The sequence below is a fragment of the Equus przewalskii genome, chromosome 13 (genome assembly GCF_037783145.1).
Source record: "Equus przewalskii isolate Varuska chromosome 13, EquPr2, whole genome shotgun sequence".
Taxonomy (NCBI): Eukaryota; Metazoa; Chordata; class Mammalia; order Perissodactyla; family Equidae; genus Equus; species Equus przewalskii.
Genome location: NC_091843.1, coordinates 85,470,385 through 85,491,743, shown reverse-complemented (window position 1 = coordinate 85,491,743; position 21,359 = coordinate 85,470,385). Strand labels below are relative to the sequence as shown.

Here is a 21,359-nt window from a genome sequence, read left to right as displayed (position 1 = left end):
AATGTTGCTGCGTCTATATTATCTTTTAGAAATTCACAATTCATTTTTAAATTAAATGCTGCTAGTTTAAGATTTCTCCTAGGCTTGCTAAATTTGGAAGAACTATGAAATTGAGACTGTCTGCTTTCAGCTTTTACTGTCAGAGCCCTGGTACCGCCCCCTACTGCCTGGTACCCATCACTGCAGCTGCTCCCTGCAGCCACAGCGGGGCTGGCTCAGGACCTGTTCAACGTGGGCCACGTTAATACTATAAGCAATGAATGCATAACCGTTGCCTCCTCAGATACCCCATTGCTTCAATGGCCGCAAGGCTAGGTACTGTGAAGGATGACATTACCTCATGCCTCATTCTTGCTGGGCAGGTGAAATAATAGATTATTTCAATTATGATATATGCATCCATCATCCATTTTTTTCCCACTTTAAACTTGACCATTACCAGAAGCAAAAGGACTTTTCTACTTTCCCAGTTGTATCTGAAGTGCCCATCATTTTAGCAATTAAATTTTTATTAACTTATCATTTGCTACGGTAATTTCCTTCTTTGCATATTTGAAATGGAGGCTATCATCTCACATACAAAATTTCCACCCGTACTTTGAGTGAAAGGTTCTGAACTCTGATTCAGACTTTTCAGTTGTTCTCTAGGCTCTTTACCGCCATGTTGTATGTTTTTTAAAGTAATATTTTTATTATTTTAAAATCAATATGTTCTTATTATAAAGATATTTCGAGAAATTCAGTAAAACATAACGAATAAAAGCAAGCCCTAACTCCACCAACAGATAATACTAACATTTTTACTTCCTTCCAGTTCTTCTGATGCCTATACGTTTTTATACAGTTTTCATGCTGAATTTCGAAGTCTGTAAAGTACATTTCCACTGTCATACATAAATGTGAAAAGTTTGTCCTTGTTAAATATTGCAAAGATATTCTTATTAGAAACGGTCGTAGTACTAGAAACTGCCAGGCATGTTTGGATATAAGGGGCGAAGGCACTTTGAACAGACCCTCCAATTCAAGGTTAGTATCCGCGGACGCCCTGTAAATGCCATATTTGCGTTCCCTTACACAACCTCTGGCCGTATATCACACAAAAGATCACTTTAGGCTGAAGTTCTTCCAGGGCACCGCCTCCTCGCTCCATAACCTTGTGTCCCTGGCCTTTGACAAATATTTGGGCATTGAATGGAATTCTTAGGGGCCTGGTCGGGCGACTTAAGTAGGTAATGGTGCATGATCCCAGGCAAGGGAGAGGTAAACCAGGGTCGGGGACCCGCGAGGGGCGTAGCGGGACCGTGCACAAGTAGCTTTGAAACCTAGGCGGGTGGCAACCTCTTTTTTTTTTCTTTTAATTTACTTTTGCTTCTCGGTGTTTTCACTCGCTTGGGAAAACAATCTGGATCTCCTCCTCCACAGGGCAGTTTCCCAAAGTGCGGCCGGCCCCGGTGCAAGGCCGGGGGGCGTGTTCCGCGCCCGGGCCCGGTTGGGCCGCGCCGAGGCCAGGAAACCCACCCCGCGCCGAGCTGCGGGCATAAGAGCGCGGCGGCGCGGGGCAGCTACGGGCTTCGCAGGGGCGACGCTCGCCTAGCCGGTCCGCATCCTCGCCCGGGACCCGCCCGACACCACGAAGATGGCACCCGTCGGGGGCAAAAAGGCCAAGAGGGTGAGTCTTCGGGTGACCCGAGGGCGCTCTCCATTCCGGCGGGCTCTGGGCCCCGCACCCAGCCCCGGGGAGTGCAGGGGGCCCTCGGAGCCCGGCTGTGACCAGAAGGTGCTCCCAGAACTTCTCCCGAAGGACCCCAGGGCGCCTCTGAGCCCCTCACTCCTGCCCCACGTCTAGAGAGCGCCCCAGATCTCTGTGACCCCTGACTCGAGGGCGCCCCCAGAGCTCCGAGAGTCCCAGCGTCTTCGGCGTCCCGCACCCTAACGCCAGAGCGCTCCCCGAGAAGCGTGGCTCCTGGACCCACTGGCGCGACGCCCCCCGCCTCCCCCGCCCCCGGCGGTGAGACTAGGGGTCCCCGCGGCGCGCCCCGGCTCCTCGGTGCCTGTGACCGCGCCGCCGCCCCCTGCGCCCTGCGCCCGCCCGGCCAGGAGGCGCGCGGCGCGGGTCCGACCGTTTCCCGCGGGCTGTCCCTGCGCGCAGCCGCCGCGCCGCAGCCCCACGGCAGGGCGTTGGTTGGGCGATGGTAACTCCTCACCCGCAGTTGGTTTCAGCGATCACAACAAAATGCACCACGCGGGCCTCGAAAAAAAGGGCACAGAGGCCATAAGATATGGAGGAAGGGCTGTTGATAAGGTTTAAAAACAAAAAGCCAGCGGCTTCTGCACGTGATTGACAAGCAGCAGATTACTTCCCTTGTTGGGACTAGTGTTCCGGTCCAGACTCTTGGCCTTAGTCTAGTTTGGGGGATGGATGGATGGATGGGTCGACTGACCGCGGGACTGTGGTCGGGCGGGTGGGATGGGTTGCAGGACCTCCGGCAGATACCAAAATCCGCGGTGTTCAAGTCCCCTAGTCAGCGCTCGGTATCCGCCGGTTCCGCAGCCGCGGATTCAACCGACCACGGAGAGGGTAGTACTATGTTTACGATCCTCGGATCCAGGATGCGGCGGGCCAACTGTATATACTACTTGACCCTTGGGTGCGAAAGCGCCCAGCCCCAGGTCCGGCTGGCAAGGGCCCCGGGGATTGGGAGGGAGGCAGATGGGGCCAGGCCGACTGTACCCCCTTGGCTGTAAGGACCGTGAGGGTAGTTCCACCTCCCATCTTCAGTGCCAGCCATCGCTTTAGGAATGGGCTATGGCCAGTTTCCAAAGGGCTGAGCCACAAATCGAAAAGACCTCCCCACCAAGAAAAAAGCTAATTCAGTTAAATTTTTAAAATACCATGCAGCATTAATAGAGGCATGTCCATAGTGCGAGGAAGATGTGGGGATGGCAGACGATTATAGGCTGTCACCAGTTCAATCAGGTTGAGAATTTTTGCCAATCCATAAGTCTACTAAATGAATGGTCAGCATAGACTGAAAACGATGATTCCTATAGAAATTTAAATTTGGGGGGGGGGTTGACCCCATTCGCATAGCCATGGATTCTAACCCACTCCCCAAACTCAAATTCAGAAAATGAAACATTTTAAAGGATTATCTTTAAAGGATGATATAAACTACAGATGGAGTAAGATGGAAAAAAAATGTTTGGTAACCTTGTTTCCATGTGTATGTGAGTGTTAAAACATGGACAATAACATGTCCATACTCTTGAGTTTAAAATTAAAACATATGTTACAAAGCTAACACATCTTCATTGTAAAAGCACTCTGAACCGCGCCTGCTACATTTTGGTGCATATTCTGCTAGTTTGTTGTCTAGGCAAATATGTACTTTTTACAGAAATGGTCTGATATTACACTTACTGTTTTGTAATACTTTTTCACAAAATAATATCTTGAACATTTTTTTCATAGCATGTTTCACTTTTTTTAACAAAAAGCTATTTAGCTTAGGAACAGAAAAGTTTACAATCCAGGTAATTAAAAAATGCACTAGAATCTGAGAGACTTTTTCCAGACGCAGTTGCTCAACGAGTTTATGAACAGTGTGGTAATGGAATCACCACTGGCCACTCCACCACCAACATCAGATTCTTAGCTACACTCTGCATTTAAATGTCTGCGGTACTAGAGTCTGAACACACACACGTTCAAGGAGAGTTGCTAACTGACTGAACAAAATGTCATGAGTTATTTTACCCAAATGAAAGTTAGAAGCAAGTCATCTGTCATTTATTCTACTCTTATTCGTGTTTTTGCTATAACTGCACTGACTAGCAGTGTATATATTTCTCTCGTTAATTGGGTCATAATGATCAAAGTTGTAGTTTTAAGATGTGGCATTTAGACACATTGCAATCATGACAGATATGTGAATTTCAAAATTACATGAGATAATTCTATATTTTTGTAGTTGTTATCTCATGGACTTCCATGCTTGAAAATTTTTCTATCTGGAAGGATATTCAGGAACATATAGCAGAATCCTCCAATTTTACTGCTTTAAAGTGAAAATGTCCATTGTTTCTTCTCTCTGGGCACTAGCTGACCAAATGGCATAGGAGGGGAAGAGGTTTAACACAAGCGAGGCTCTAAGCAGGTGGCGAGGACGTTAGGATGCACAGTCCTATGACCTCCTCTCACAGATGTATGTAACCTTGCTATTATATCAGTGCTTGTTGTATCAACCATTACTGGTAATCAATGGAACCCAGTAGGTAAGTAAGTTCCAAGTTATTCCTTTACACAGTCTTTTCAGGGCTGTACCACCCTGCAACCCCCATTTATAATCAAATCTAGATACCATTCGAGGGTAAAAGAGTCTGGAGGCCCTATACTGCCCACCTGGGAGACTTTGTGTAAATTACTCAGAGATCCCAGGCCTTAATTCTTTCTTTGTAAAATCAGAGAGTGACCTAAATTGAATATAGGGTACCTTTTATTTTTAAATTCTACAATTGTTTTAAATTAAAAAAAAAATGGTTCCACTAGAAAATCACTTTCTAATTCAAAAAGCCCTTTAAAAAATACCAAATTCAAAATGTATCTGTTGAACGTTAACACCAGGGTAATTATTGCATAGCACTGTAAATGGAAAAGGTATGGAGATTGGGCTGGAAATTAGTTACAAATACTTTATTTACCTGTCTCTTCCCTGAGTTCTTGTCGTCTCAAACTTGTAGAGTGCAAGCGTGTGTACCCATAACCCCCTGGACAGTGTAACGTAGCTGCTGTGAGGAAGCTGAATTTTAACACCAAAGGTAGAAGACGTTAAGTGCCTTGGCCACCTTTGTGCAAGCGTCTTCCTCCTCCTCTCTTTACCAAGCGTCTTCACCGAGTGAAGTGTCTTCAGTCTTCAAGGGCCTTAATAGCATTATATGCCGCTTCAACTTCTTTATCAATTTTAATCTCTTTCGTTTATTGATAGAATAAGAAGCAAGGCTACCCTTCGCCCATTTAAGAGTGTATGCTTAAGTATTCATTTGAGGCTTTACAGTAAACATTTTCACTTAATCCCACTGCAAATCTCTCTTCAAACATAACATCCACCATATTCTTCAAAACCCTTGAATGTTTTCTGAAAGACCCTACCCGTGGCACATGTATTACACATATTTTCATTATATCAGCATTCTGGTTGTTTGCCTTATAGATAGTCATAAATTTATAAAATATACATGTACTTTCTGAGAATTCTAAAGAATCATCCTTCTCAGAGAAGAACATGATAGCAAAAGTGCTACAAACAGAAAATTGCCTTGAAAACTCAAGTAACTCCTTTTCTCCCCCCTTATCTGTAATTGTAGGGCATCCTAGAACGTTTAAACTCGGGAGAGGTTGTCATTGGCGATGGAGGGTTTGTCTTTGCCCTGGAGAAGAGGGGCTATGTTAAGGCAGGTCCCTGGACCCCAGAGGCTGCCGTGGAGCACCCGGAAGCAGGTTGGTGCCTCGCTCTGTTCTAAGTGCTCGTAAAAGAGCTTGTGTTGACCCAAGTCTAGGAGCATGCCATCAAACAGATGCATTCACGCCACGTTTTCCAAATATTTATTATTGCCCGCTGGCAACTGTGCAAGTATATAAGTGCAAATTCACATGTTGGAAAAGCACAATGGCCCTTCTGGTTGCTGTCATCTGTATTTACCACTTGGTCCCTGCCCCTCACTCTAGATGAGTCTAAAACCTGGCTCTCTGCCTTTCTCTCTGCCCCTTCCTCCCTCACCTCTCTAGGTGACTTCAACATCCATACAGGTGATGCATCCAGCACTCTGCCTGTTAGTGCCTTGATCTCCTCCGTGTCTCCAGTTGAACTCCTCCTCCGCCTCCACCTCCACAACCCTTCCCTGGACCTTGCCCTCCCCATGGCTGTCCACCTCCTCAATATCACAAGTACCCTGCTCTCTGATCACCACCTCCTACCTTTTCTGCTCACTGTCTCTCATACTCCCAGTCCTCAACCTCATCAAGACTCTCAGTCCTCCGTCCCTTCCATTTTAGTGCTTATTTTCCATTATCACCCATATGTCCCCCTCCGTTCCTTACCTACTTTAAGTTCATGGTACAGCATCACCACTGTCCTGCAGATAAGCCCCCCTCCGTTGCATATTTGCCAACTAGTTAAATTCATTGTATTGTACTAGCCCCACCCGATTTAAATTCACCTATCTACCTATCCAGCACCTGCACCCACACACTTTATTCTCACTTTACTTTTTTGACCGCAGATCTTTCATGGCCGGGTGGGAAGGTGGGATGGAACCTGAGGGAGATAATGCTGTCTTGCAAGGCCTCTGCATCCTCCTCAAGCAAGAGGGAAGCACTCATCTTTAAGAGGGAGGAAGAGGCCACTTCTTCAGGCCCAGAGAGGTCAGCAGCCATCTGGGTTTTCAAGGTTCATGGGTGAATCCACCCATCTGTCTTCCTCCCAAATCTCAGTGTCCCATTTCTTCCTAATAAGGCCCTGACTTTGGCAATTGAAGATTTCCCTGGTTGAGAATTCAACCTCGCTGGAGCTCTGCTCCTGGTATAATTTAGTCCTGGGCCAGATCCTCAGCTTTTTCTGCTCTCTAACTGCAGGAGTTGAGTCTCTCTATATGCTACCCAGGAGAGCCGCAGACTTTCCCCCTTTGCCTTAAAGAGGTGATGAATTACTCTTAGCCTTTCATGGTCTTTCTCCAGTGCATTGGTGGTACCCAACAATAGCCATATGATTCCATACTCTTTATAATCACTACTTCCCCTGAACCTTTCAAACATCTGAGATGCTGCACCTGCTGGTGAGAGGTTTAACAGGTGTGCCCCTAGAGCATGCTAGGAGCTCTGTCACCAGTGGTGGGCTGGGTGCTCATTACCAGCAGTCCAAAAGGAGATCCAGCGCCAAAAGCAATGCTTTCGATTTGTTTCCTAGGACTTGTCCTGGCTCCGCCTGTTGCAGGTCAGATCACTCAGTGGTAAATATAGTATAGTAAATATTTAAAGCAGATGTACAGTGCATGCTCAACAGGCCATGTCAGGCCCTTTGGGAAAAACAGGGTCAGGCCAAGTTAATTTTAAACCAAATGCCTTCCTCATATACTCCAATATATCCTATTGCTTTTCATTTACTTATCACCAGTGGGGTTTGTTAAATATTACAGATTTCCAGCCTCCACTTACAGAGATTTGTGTTCCTTAGGTCTGTGAGGGAGTCCAGGGACCCGCACGCTTATAATTGTCCCCAGGCGATAGCCAGGTGAACCGCACTTTGACCAACATTGCAATAAAAGGCTTTAAGAAACACAAAGGAATAATTCAGATCCAACAGTGGGGATTTCAGTGTATCTCTGGTCTGTTTCTTAAGATCTGCTTGCTAGGTTCAACTCAGAATGAAATATTTCTTAGGCCAGACTGAAAAAAGCTTCAATTTTGTCACTTAAAAAAATGTTATGCATTGAAGGAGCTCAAGAGAAAGTGTTCTGATTGATTTGATTTGCTTTGATTTTATTAATGCAGAAACAGCGCATTTTCTCTCTTGGCCATCTGTGTCTTGAGTATTTTTAGCTCATTTAAGTTTGTTGAGTATCTGCTCCACTTTTTCTTCTGGGTGTTCCATGCTTTTCAAGAATTAATGAGAAAACTCCATGATACTGAGTCATTAGAGTTAATCCTTTCTGGTACCGACTGAAATCCCGTATATTTGACTCTGCCAGTGCCTAGCTGGAATTCTGTCAACTGCAGTGGACTAGAGGATGCATCAGAAAAGACACATCCGTAATGCATCTTCAAGGCCTATCCTCACAGCACAGCTGATGGAGTGAGCCTTGGGGGTGTGGGGAGGGGTGAAGGGTATTTGGAACAGTCATGCTCTGAGAGAAGTGGTCAGTTTTGATGCTCTTTTATGCAAATGAATTTGCGTGTCTGCAGGTGCTTTTCTAATTAGACTGGGTGAGAGCTAGAATTGACGTAGGCCCTCAAGATCCCCTGCGAGCTGGACTGCACCTGGCACACTTTTGTAGGACCCGGGCCTGGGCTTGACTTTTTAGCACTGGAAACGATGAGAAAGGGAAGGTTATGCTACAGGTCCACAATCCCTTATCAAAGCCATTTTGGGGCCGAATGTGGAATCCAGACTCCTAGAGAATTTTAGAAAGTTAATATAACATATATACTATATATGATGTAAGACTCTCATTAAGGTCTGAAGCCCCTCCATCGCATGAATACTTTTTTTGCATCAAAATATGTAACGACCCACATTGAATGGGATACAATTGTAAATATCCTCACATTAGTTCAGGTCACATTTTGCCCCCAAATGATTTTGCTGCAAATATATTATCCCACTAAAGAAATACTGCAAAATTTTATTTGGTCTTTTAGAGTTCACTGTGGAATTCCAAAGCTTTGCATTTCTCAACTAAACTTACAAGGGTAATACCTAACTATGCTCTATGCTTGTATAACTGTACATATATAACTGCACATATATTACATAACTAGGTAACATTTAGCTCTGTGATGCTAAAACAAAACTAATATAATGAAGAGTTTAAGGCCATAAAATGAAAGTAATTAGTACAGGTTGTGTCATTGTCATAGGGGTCAGTCACAATCTGTTATTGGTTAGAGGATGAAGACCCTAGGAGACTCTAGGAGTCCGAGAGAAAAGAGAAAATAGAAGTTGAAACAGAAGATGGAAATTGAAAATGAAATTACCAGTCTCTAATTCTCCTGCTAACTTTATGCCAAAAGCTACGGTTCTTACACCCAGGGGCATCAGCATTGAGTTCGGCAAGGAATCCAGGTTTGCCAGATCAAGGGGGATTTGGGGAGCCTGAGTTTATAATAATTGGCCCCCCCCCCCCCCCCCCCCGGTGAGTCTAAGCTGGGTCACGCTTTGAGAAACATTGCAGTTTTAAAAAGCATGCTGGACTAATCGAATCAATTAAGAGCAAGGAGCTGAGTCACTGCCCTCTGGAAAAATCTGATAAAAGGGTACAGACCCTCCGCAGTGTAAAATGTACATATGTATGCACAAACAATTTGTACACCATTCCAGGGTTTTTTTTTTTTTTACATCTTCTCTGGAAATCCACCCCAGGACCACCTGGGTCGACTTCCTGCTTGTGAACCATTTCATCCTGGTGTACAGGAACCTAGTCTGTAGGCCCTTCACCCCTGGTCCAACCACAGCAGCTCAGTGTTTATCTGATCCATATATGGGGACTCTCCATATAAGGTGTGTTTAATCGGTTCTGATGCTAATTAAAACAAGTTTGAAGTCCCCTAATTTAGGCATGCTTTTAAGTTCCCATGAGAACAAAAGTTCTCATGATTTTAAAAACAAAGATTTGGCTTCAAGCTTAGAAACCCATTTTCTGAAATTCAAAAGATTTTTTACCTTGCTTATTTGTCCATTTAAAAACAAAAACCGAGCTTCCAATGTTGTCAGCGCTCTACTAGGCACCTGGGATACACAAGTGCCAGACTCTTCTCCCTGGGGGGCTAAGAACTCCAGTGTCCTAATAATTTCCTAGCCTCTAATGCAGGTGCCCCTAGACCTTTGGATTTTATAGGCCTCTGAAATTTCAATATAAATTTTAGGGGCTGATATAGGATTACTTTGCCCAGTTAATTCTCCTGACACAAACAAACACCATCTGGGTCTCACTATCATTTTATAAAATGAACATTTTTCCACTGTCTTTTTTTGTGTGTGTGAGGAAGATTGGCCCTGAGCTAACATCCATGCCAATCTTCCTCTACTTTGTATATGGGACACCACCACAGCATGGCTTGATGAGCGGTGTGTAGGTCTGCGCCTGGGATCCGAACCTGCCAACCCTGGGCCACCAAAGCAGAATGTATGAACTTAACCATTACACCAGAGGGCCAGCCCCTTTTCTGCTGTCTTAGAATGGCGATTCTCAACAAGGCGGAAAATAGGAATCAGTTGGGGAAGCTTTAAAAAAAATGCCTGTGCCCTGCCCCAAACAAGTTAAATTAGAATAACTGTGGGTTTGACTTTTGCATCCATAATTTTTTAAAAGTTTGTGGGGTATCTAGTGGGCAACCAGGGTTTAGGACCACTATTTTAGAGCAAAGGATAATTCTTTAAATTGAATATGTTTGGCTTTATGGAAAAGAAATCCCACCATATTTCCTCCGGCCAGTGAAAGCTTTGCCACTTGGCATTCATCCGTGGACCTATGCTTGGGAACCTTGTTCCAATTCTTATTCCACTCTGCTGCCAGAATTAGCTTTCAAAAACATAGAGTTAATCACATCACTCCATTGCTTACAAACTTGATGTTCCCCCAGTACCTGTGGTCTGGAGCCTTGACTCCTTGGGATGACATCCTGGGCCACCGGTACTCTGTCTGCCAGTCCACCTTTCCAGCTGCATCTCCCACCACTTCTCCAACATTTCCTATTTGCTGTTCCCCAAAATGCCACACCTGTTCCTGCCTCCTGGTCTTTGCTCAGGCTGTTCCCTCTGTAGGGAATGCCCTTTCCACCTCTCTGCCGGGCAAAAATGCTGACATGATTCTTCCTCTGTGGGACCGCCCTCTTCTCTTTGCCCCCACATGTGTGGTAGAAATAATCTCTTCTTCCTGGCAAGAGACCTCGGATCCACCTCTCATTGGCCCCCAGGATGCACAAATGCCAAGCAACCAGGAATTTATGCAAGTTATTTTCATATTTTATGTGAGAGCCTTTTGAAAACACCATGGGTGAATAAGCTGACAGCAACTTCTACCTCTCCTCGTTCCATCTCCCAGTTCGCCAGCTTCATCGAGAGTTCCTCAGAGCTGGATCGAATGTCATGCAGGCCTTTACCTTTTATGCGAGTGAGGACAAGCTGGAGAACAGGGGAAACTACGTTGCCGAGAAAATATCCGTGAGTAAAATCGCACGCGGAACTTAGAGGAGCGTGGCGGACGCCTGTCAGCACCAAAGCTCTCAGAGAGCAAGATATTAAGCCTCTTCAGAATTCTGTTGTAAATAATACAGGAATGAGACGTGCATGAATAATGCTCGGTTTTTAGCTGGAGTTCCCCATAATTAACAGAAAGACGTTTAATGAAGCAGATCAAAGAAGAGGTGTTGAACAATTAATGATCTTCCCAGTCTCTTGACTAAGTTGCTGAGTGGATATCATTATAAGTTCTTACATCCTTACAGTTTTTTAATGTGGCACGGTGTAGGGGAAAGGCCATAGGCACAAGGAGTCAGCCAGGCTGGAATCTTCCTGACTCACTACAAGCAACTGTTTGATGTTGGACAAACCACTTACCTACTCCCTCAAGGCAGCACTGTCTTCATCTCTAAAATGAAAAGGGAGTTCTAAAATTCCATGAGTCTACGTGACTTACAGTACTGGGTTTTTTTGAGGACAACTGTCAATTTTTAAGGTCTGATTTGAAAAGACCTTGTTATACATTTACCTGTTAATTGAGAAAATACATACTGACAAAAAGTCATGAATTCTATAGTCATTACAATTGAATTTTATGGCTCATCATAAAAGCAAATCATAACCATCATCGTCACCACTATTTGCTAGATATTCTTCTAAGTGCAGCTTGGGCGTTAGAAGGTACCAGATCCTTTTATGTAAAGACCTTACCCTCTCACAGATCTTTGGTGTAATATAGTACCCTAGATACCACCGTCAGATTGGGTTTTATCATCACTGTTATTGGTGCTGATGTTACTGCAAATTGCTCAACTTGGTAAAGCACTGAACGGTTCCATCACCGTCATTTTCCGGAATAAAATCCCTCTTGTGAACGTACAACTGAGATGTGGGTATTTGAATAATAATTTTGTTTCATTTTCACATGAAAATGTAGCTGTGTCATATATTCACCCATTTTAGGGGAAGAAAGTCAACGAAGCAGCTTGCGACATTGCCCGGCAAGTGGCTGATGAGGGAGACGCGTTGGTGGCAGGAGGAGTGAGCCAGACGCCTTCGTACCTTAGCTGCAAGAGCGAGACTGAAGTGAAAAAAGTCTTTGAGCAGCAGCTGGAGGTCTTTCTAAAGAAGAACGTGGACTTCCTGATTGCAGAGGTAAACAACGACGTGAGCAACGATGAGACAAGTACCCTTAGTCCGTTTCCTCTGCCTTTTGCTTTCATGAGGACCATATGAGGTTAGGTGCCAATCGTGACTAGTAATAGTAATGTTTAGCTTTGAAATGTTTTTCTGATTAGGGCTTCTACTAAATTTGATTCTGTTAATCTGATATAGTGTTCTTCAAACCTGTTGACTGCAATTCACAGTAAGAAATCACCATTCTATTCCATCTGAAAAATCCTAATGGGTCATAACTCAGAGTTTGAAAATCACTCATCTAGTGATAATTAAATTATTAAGCAATAGAATAAGTTTTTAAATTATGTGGGGAGAAACAAGATTAAGAGTACCTTAACCTTATCTTATTTCAGTATTTTGAACACGTTGAAGAGGCTGTGTGGGCAGTTGAAGCCTTGAAAGCATCTGGGAAACCAGTGGCAGCGACCATGTGCATCGGCCCGGAGGGCGATTTGCACGGCGTGAGCCCTGGCGAGTGCGCCGTGCGCCTGGTTAAAGCAGGTGATGACGGATTTTGATTGGTTTGCAATTAGCGAGTCTTTTAAAATATCACATAAATCCATGCCCATCTGTGAATCAGTATATACTACTTTGGGTAACAGGAAAACCATTAATTTATTTTCTCAGGAATATTGATAATATCATTGAGTCCCAAAGAGAAAAATGTTAAAAAAAATTTTTTTAAAGATACACACACCAGCCTTTTGAAAGGGGCAACTAGACCTATGCTGGAGGTTTAGCACCTAGAAATGAGAAGAATTTTCCTAAATCATAAGAAGCATTAGGAAAAATTGTGTTCTATTTTAAACTTATCTCAAGTTGAGGTCTTTAAACATTAACAACTTTTAAGTCACTTGCTCTCTTTGCCAAAGTGTTTCATTCTCATAAATTACTGGCATGCTTTGCTTTTTGTAATGGGTATAATAAATCAAAAAAACGTTTGATATGAAATACTGACCACGTAATTTATCTTTTTATATAATTTCCATTCCTATTAATGGGTTCCATTTCAATTAGGGAAAACTCACAGACTGTTTTCAAAGCTGCCATTTTAAACCCAAGGAACAGCTCAGTGTCAGTGGAAGAGTCCGAATCACTCTGTGGAACAGAGAGATTTTGATTGGCTATTTGTTAATTTCTGATTCTTATCCAACTCTTGATATTTCATGAAAGTCACTTCCTACTGGTCATTAACAATGACAATTACTTAGATTTAGTAATGAAATTGGATAATCCTAATTTTTTATTGGAAATATATAAATGGGGGGGCGGGAAGCAAGTTAACTTGTTTTGAAAAGATCAGAGGAGGCCTCATCATCCCCATGGTTAATTGGCAAGGATTCTTGGCCTGCGTCTAATCCTTCCCTCGCTGTTCTGTTCAGAGCAGGTGGCCACCGTGTTTATCACTGTAAACAGTTATAGCCTTTGTAGCACTTCCCATGTATCTCATTCATTCACCTCTTTAGTGTCTGACTCTCCCTCTAGTTTGTAGGATCCAAGAGAGCAGAAACTGTGTCCGCTTGGCTCAGCATTGAGTACCCTGTGCTCAGTGCCTAGCACATAACAGGTCCTTGATAACTATCTGTCTAATAAATCTCATCCATCTCCCAATGTTAGTTCAAATTCTACCTCCACGCACCCTTACATAATCACCCCTACCCCAAGAGATCACTCTCCTCTCAGCAGCTGTAACGCTTTCCATTACACCACTCATTTGGAATATCCTCAGTCGATGTATTCCAGTCTGTGAGAATGTTAATAGCATTCTCTAGTCAAATACTTTTAGAAAATGCTGTGTTAAACCAAGGCAAGCGGGTCTCTTTACTACAGAGTTTTTCAGACCTTTGATATGTTTGTGTGTATTGGTAGTCTCCAAGAAGAAGATATAGTAAATAGCTACCGCCTAACTTAATTGATCCTAGAACCTTATTTTCATGGAGCAAACCTTGGGAAGCCCTGTGCTAAGTTATAAATCCTTGGTGTCAGACTCTGTCCTATGTTTATATTTCTCTATGAGCCCTTAGAAGGACCCTTATACCTAACAGACATCCAATAAATAGCCAACTTATGATTAAGTCATTAGTATAATGAAGTCAAACAAGGAAAGAGAAACTTTGGCAGCAGAACATCCAAAAAAAAAAAAAAAAGGAAAAAGGTAGTCAAATGAAGATGGTAAGCTTTTGAATATACAAGTCTGGAACCCAGTGGAAAGATCAGGGTTAGAGAGAAATTTGAAAGAGTTCTGGACACAAATGTTATTGAAAACCCTGGGACTGAGAAGGAAGCGTAGGTGAAGAAAAGAAGAGAGTTCAGTGAGATCCTGGGACACTACAGGATTGAAGGTTCAGCCTTCAGGAGAGGTCAGCACGTAACACCCAGGGAGGAAGGAGCGACACACAGTGTGGAACATTCTCAGAAGCCAAGGGAAGGGGAGTGCTAGTGGAGGAGGAAATAGTCCACTGGGCTGAATGCTGCTAAGACGTTGAGTGAGGTGAGAACAGAGGAGCAGTACTGATGGAGGGAGTGGCCCACCAGATTGAACACGGCTGAGACAATGAGTAAGATGAGAACGGACGAGTAACTACTGGATTTGACAAGATTGAGGTCATCAGTGCCCTTGACAAAAGCTGATTCAGAGGAATGATGGGAAATGAGCCTGACTGGAAGAAGAATGAAGAGCCAACTGCAGACCCAGCCCAGTGAGAATCACTGAGATGTCTGCCACTGAATACTGGATGCCACGGCTTATGGCATCAGCTCTGCTGCTCATGGAATCTGCATTAGTGTTGTTATTAAATTAGCTTGATGAAAGGGAACATTGATTTTCTCCTCAAATGAATGGTATGGTAACCACAGGTGCAATCTAGCAGCTAGGAGTGTTGAAAAATTATTGTGCTTCCAATATAATGTCAAAGATTGAAAAATTGACTACTAAAATTTGAAGTTAAAAACAAGTCTGATTTTTCTTTTAAAAAAAAAAGATGGACAGCCAAGTGTGCATAAATGACACTTCAGTTATACCAGACTCTTCAAGCACTTTCACAGAAAGCATTTGCTGCCTATTTGTAATCATTCTTGCCCAAAGATAAGACAGGTTTCCAGGGAGCAAGGACCAAACACTGTACTTCAAATTCACCATTGCAAATAAAAGCTCCCTGGTTGAGAGAGGAGTTGGGCCTACGAGTATTATGTGAATACCTAAAGCTAAAATATTCTTCCCACTTGCAGGGGCGTCCATCGTTGGCGTGAACTGCCATTTTGACCCCACAATTAGTTTACAAACAGTGAAGCTCATGAAAGAAGGCTTGGAGGCTGCCCGACTGAAAGCCCACCTGATGAGTCAGCCTTTGGCCTACCACACTCCCGACTGCAACAAACAGGGGTTTATCGATCTGCCAGAATTCCCCTTCGGTAAGACAGACATTTTATAAATCATCTCAATGACAATTTCCAAATCAATGGTCATAGAGCTTTATCAGAGTAAGTAAATGGCTGCCTATCTCCTCTTCTCTCCCCCCCAGCTTCTCTCCCTGCACCCCCAAACTCTTTGATATTAGACAGTAGTAGAAGGAAAAGATGGGACCAGCAAGCAAAAAAGACCTCTGAACTTACATGTAAAATCAAAGGTGACCCAACACCTAGAGAGACGACCAATTAGTCATCTTGTATGTTGGTGAAAAGGATGCCCTTCTGGGTGGGATCCGTGAAGGCTTGGCTCCTGGTTCCAGCTCTGTCGCTGAGTTGTGTGACCTCAGCAGACTGCCTTAGTGCTTCCACATCTCAATTTTCTCATCAGAAAAATATGCAGTTTAGACCAGGTTACCTCCAAGATACTTTTCTCCTGTTGTGAAGGTTGCTCAGATACTCTAGCGTTGGGGGGCAGGGGAAGATACTGGGTTACTGTACAACAAATCTGGATGAAGAGACCAAGCAGATGAAGTGAGGGAATCCGTACAGTCTAGGAAGAGGGATGGAGCATGTTTGGGAAGCGGGGGCGAGTCCACCTGGAAAATCAAGCCAGAGAGGTCAGCACAGCCAGAGCATGGCCAGCCACCTATTCCATTCTAAGGTCCTTATACCATATCCTATGTTCTATAGGGACCCTCAGAGAAGTAAGACATTATAAAACAATCAGCCTAGAAGAACCATGGAAGAAGAGTGGAAAGGAATTTGTGTAATTTATTGCTGTAGAACAAATTATTGCAAAACTTAGTGTTTTTAAACAACAAACATTATATCTCATAGTTGCTGTGGGTCATGAATTCAGGAGCAACTTAGCTAGGTAATTTTTGCTCAGGACCTCTTAAGAGGTTGCAGTCCAGACATTGGCCAGGCTACAGTCATCTGAAGGCCTGATGGGAGCTGGGAAGTCTGCTTGCAAGCTCTTATGGGCCGTCGGGAGTAGTGTCAGCTTCTTGCTGTCTGTTGACTGGAGGCCTCAGTTCCTTGGCTCGTAGGTCTTTCCATCGTGATGTTTGAGTGTTCTCATAGCATGGCTGCTGGCCACCCCCAGGGTGAGTGTTCTGAGAGAGACTGTCATTTATCAACTAGGCTCAGAAGTCAGAGACCATTCCTTCTGCTACATTCTATTGGTCTTGCAGGCTGACCTGATATAGTGTGGGAGGGAGCTACGTGAGGGTGAGACTTCAGGCCAGGGATGTTCGGGAGCCATCTTGAAGGCTGGCTACGACAGCATTTAAAGCTGGATATACAAACACAAAGTAGCTAATAGTTTTTAGAAGTTAAGAATTGAATATTGACAACTTACTTAATTTGTTTATTGACAATTACATATTTTTCATAGCTGTTTATTTTGAATATTTTTTTTAAAAAGAGATGGGGCATAATGCCATTTGTTACAGGACTGGAGCCCAGAGTCACAACGAGATGGGATATTCAAAAATATGCCAGAGAGGCCTACAACCTGGGGGTCAGGTACATTGGCGGGTGCTGTGGATTTGAACCCTACCACATCAGGGCGATTGCAGAGGAGCTGGCCCCAGAAAGGGGCTTTTTGCCACCAGCTTCAGAAAAGCATGGCAGCTGGGGAAGCGGTTTGGACATGCACACCAAACCGTGGATTCGAGCCAGGTAAGAACCTTATAGCATATTTGCCAAACCAAACTCATTTAGATTATGAATATGTCCAAGCGAGATCATTACAAAGAGTGCAGCTAATTTGCTGTGTGATGATAAAGAATCAGTTATCCTCAAATTCTCTCACAGAGATGTTTATAAAATAGCCTTATGGAGTGATTTCTGGAGAAGGCTTTCAGAACATAGAATACAAATAATGTAAGTTGCAATGAAATGTGATTTCACGCTCTAGGAAAGCACCATCCACGTGGGGGACACTAACATTTAATCGGTTAAGATTTAAGTGTAACAAACACTAATTAGGTGCCTGTGCTGAGCACGATTCTTGGAGCCAGGAATTCAGTGGTGAATAAGACAGGACAGGTCTTTGCCCTTAGAGCTTACGTGCCAGGGGGATGAACAGTAAACAGAGTCTGCATCGGGCAACGTGCAGGGCACCAGGACTCTAGAAATGCAAAGCTGTGGTCCTGGCTGAGAGACAGTCTACTGGGGGAAATGGCAGAGAAAGCCACCGTGTTACACTGTGGTAACGGCTTTACGAGAGGCACGGATAAAAAAGTAACAACGAAGAGAAAAGAATGAGTATCTGCCTAACAGAAAGGTGTTTTAGGAGAAGGGGTTTTTTGGCTGGATTTTGAGGGGCTGAGTAGGCTTCCACGAGCTAGAGCAGAGGGTGGAGGGAGCACTTCCTCCAGTAACTGAGCACAGCTGTGTCACACACTGTTTGGACACTGAGGTAGCCAGCTGGAGTGAGCAGTCTAGTCGGCAGAGAGAGACACAGGGAAGTCCCAAGTGGTAGAGAAGTTCAAGGCTGAAGATTGCACAGGTGCTGTGGGGCCTGAGCTGACAGCCCAGGGGCTGAAGGCAGAGGGAGCTAATGAAGGATTCCTAAGAGAGCTGGTGCCCCAGCTGAATCTTGAAGGATGAACTACATTGCCAGACAAGGGAACAGCCTCCAGGAAAGCTCTGAGAGGTGGGAAGAGAACAGGGTATTGGGAAACCAGAAGTCTGAGAATACAGAGGCAGCATTTGATAGAAGACACGCTGGGAACAGGAGGCGGCCTTTGATTTGTGCTCCTGAGCTTGTCCGACCTCATCCCAAAGGCAATGCAGAGCCCCAAGGACCTCAAGCAAGTTAGCGAGATTTAATAGCCTTGAGACGGGGAAACATGAGAGGCACTTCTATAGAACAGAGGCCAGACATGATACGGCCTGAACTAGGAGACAATGGAAACAGAAAGGAGAAGGATCCAGGATCCGCAGAGAGAGAGGTGCAAAAGTAACGCGGGGTTTGGGGAACAGCAGAAAATGTGGGCTCCGCTGGCTGTTGATGAAGAGTGCCCGAATGTGTAGATGGGGAAGTGGGAGAGATTGGATAGAAAACATCCCTATTGTAAATCCTTAGCTTTTCATGTCCATGCATGTATTAAAAGAAGACATTCAAAGTAATTTTAGACCTACAGATTCAGATTAATAAATGTGTGTCAATGGACACACTCTCAGGAGTCCAAAGACGGCTCCATGGAGGTGTTTTAGCTCAATGACAAAGACCGACACTCGGGGAGGAGCCTAATGTGTGTTCTGTTCACCCAGGGCCAGGAAGGAATACTGGGAAAATCTCCGGATAGCCTCCGGCAGGCCATACAACCCTTCACTGTCAAAGCCTGACGCCTGGGGAATGACCAAGGGAACATCCGAGCTGATGCAGCAGAAAGAAGCCACAACTGAGCAGCAGCTCAGAGAGCTTTTCGAAAAACAGAAATTCAAATCTGCACAGTAGCCTTCGTGGAAGCTGTTTTGGGTGACTTCCTTTACGGTTGGGCCACAGCTCCTAGAAATACAGAAAAAGATAGTTAAAAAGCAATGCTTGTGCTAACGCCAGCCTACACATAAAGCTGGTACTAGCTGAACAAAATAGAATTACAAATAGCGCTTGACAATTTTAAAAGTATGTTTTAGAAGTTTACTTAGAAGCAAAATCAGTAAGGAGCGAACCTTAAGTAGGTTTACTGATTACTCACCGTGTGTAAGGTATTAAGGGAATCTCTGCGGCCAAGGAAAAGTAATTGGACATTAATCCGCCTTCAGGAAGTTCGCCTGGTAGTAAGGAGGAGGAGGAGGCGTGAGCTGTCATAAGTGGCTCAGGGCCAGACAGGGACAGATAGAGTGCTACAGGGAAGTGACTTCCAAGCTCTCTTGAACACGACCCTCAGCAAGAAACACAATTTATATAATGACCCAGTAAAACATATAATATACAACCACTGAAATAAAATGTGTGATCGATTCTGGTATTTTCTATTCCATTCCTTTCCGTCCTGTTTCATTAACAAAACATGCTGGCTGAGACCCTTGGAACTGACCTTATGACCCATCGATGAGTTTTGACCCATAGTTTGAAAAACACTGCTATGGGACACTTCGGATATAGGCACTTTGGTATTTCTTCAAGTTTATTCTTAGAAGATCAGTCGTATGGAACATAAAGTCCAGAGTCCTGCTCTCAGAGTTCCAGAGGTGTTCTCTCTCCTCGCTGACCCATTCCTACTGCTAAGAAACACACAGACTCATCTAGGTGTCCTGCTCAAAACTGGATCCACCCAAAGGCCTCCAAAGGGTAAGGCTGAGGAGCAGTGAGCCTGTGTTACTTTGGTAGCTTAAAAATAGTATAATAAAGGAAAAATAGAGTTCTCCAAACTCTATGCAGGTTTCTTAGATTGAGAGCTATGATATTTTCACATAATGTCTACTCTCCTATGAGAACTCAAGGCTGAAGATGCAAGACCATTAGAATAAACATGGCTAGCCACTCTTACTGTACTAGAAAAGGGTTCATGCTGCTTTCTAAACATCCTTGGATGGGTTTAGCTGTTTTGAAACTAATTTTTTTCAGCTATTAAAAGAGAGGAGCTATTGGTTGTATTTGATTCTTAATTTTGTTCCATAATTAAAGTCCTATGTGAAATCTCTATACTTCAGTTTATTCATCTATTTAAAAAATACTACTACCTTCCTACTTCACGAATATGCTGGAGTTTTAAAAGAGGAAGTAGTAGTATTTAAACGGAAAAGAAATTTCCAGAATCTTCATACTAAAAATTAGTAATCCACCCCTCATCCTCCAACACATAGAAATAGACGAAGCAGCACATCTCTCAGAGGCTGCAGATGGCTGAGGTGAAATAGGAGAGTGAGCTCCACATTGTTTTTTTTTTTTACAAAGTTGCTATGTACCAGTTTCTCACTCTCAAATCAGGTTCAATATTTAATTCTCGTTCATAGCGATAGAAACTTCCATTCCACTTACTGTCCTATTACTGTGTAAGATGCATGCCCCTTTAATATTCTCTTCAGAACTTTATTGCCACACAAGACATTGTAACCTCTAATCATTCTTCTATCCTTTGATGTAAATATTTCCCTCAAAAGAACATCATTGAAGATAGGCTTGAATGAAACTATGTGTCAACACTGCCGCCTAGTGGCATGTTGCATATTTTGAAAATGTTTTTGGAAATTTCAGCGCCTCCTCCAAGCACATTTATTTTATTTCCAGAAATCTTGTTCATTAAAAAGAAGGCTCGTTTGATACCTAAGAGCTTTTTTCATGTTAAATAGACATTTCTCACTGGTAAACATATTTTTATGGAATTAGAACCAGAGGGCCTTAGAGATCAAGAGTCTAAACTCTCCCTTTTAAGGTTAAGATTCTTAAGGCAGGGTGCCAAGTCAGCAAGGACCTCTCGCTAGTCCAAAGCTGCCAAGAAAGACGACTGTGGCTTGGATTCTTGGTAGAAGGGGAGAGGAACCAGAACAGATGCTTCGCAAAACTGAGGAATTCATTCTCTGGCCAGGAAATAAAGATCCTTGCGTTGCTCAGAGTCAATGTAAACTCACTGAATCAACTATTTGCAGTTTATGGCCTGACCCTTCTTTACACTGTAGCAAAGCACCTTTGGATAAGGGAGCCATGCCAATGCAGACCCACGATAGAGACCCAACTGGACGGGAAGGGATCAAAAGCGTCAGTTCCCAACTCCTCCAGAGGGGGGCAGCAGGTCACCAGCAGGGAATGCCAAAGAAGCTTACTTTGCTTTGAACTTAAGCTCTTTCAGCAGAATAAACCAACAT

The 21,359-nt window shown here is 43.9% G+C and overlaps 1 protein-coding gene across 2 annotated transcripts; it reads left to right on the top strand.

Annotated features, from left to right (window-relative positions):
* Positions 1–1,056: 1,056 nt before the first annotated feature.
* On the top strand, positions 1,057–19,522 carry LOC103548663 (betaine--homocysteine S-methyltransferase 1). 2 transcript variants are annotated; one of them, XM_008516557.2, is made up of 9 exons: positions 1,057–1,229; positions 1,423–1,669; positions 5,365–5,497; positions 10,816–10,934; positions 11,916–12,107; positions 12,485–12,632; positions 15,360–15,542; positions 16,994–17,222; positions 18,822–19,522. In XM_008516557.2, the coding sequence occupies exons 2-9, from the start codon at positions 1,637–1,639 to the stop codon at positions 19,006–19,008; spliced, it is 1,224 nt and encodes a 407-aa protein (XP_008514779.1). In that variant the 5' UTR covers positions 1,057–1,229; positions 1,423–1,636; the 3' UTR covers positions 19,009–19,522. The 2 variants fall into 2 exon arrangements, with proteins under 2 accessions (XP_008514779.1, XP_070427648.1); XM_070571547.1 differs by having other exon boundaries at positions 1,194–1,260.
* Positions 19,523–21,359: the final 1,837 nt, after the last annotated feature.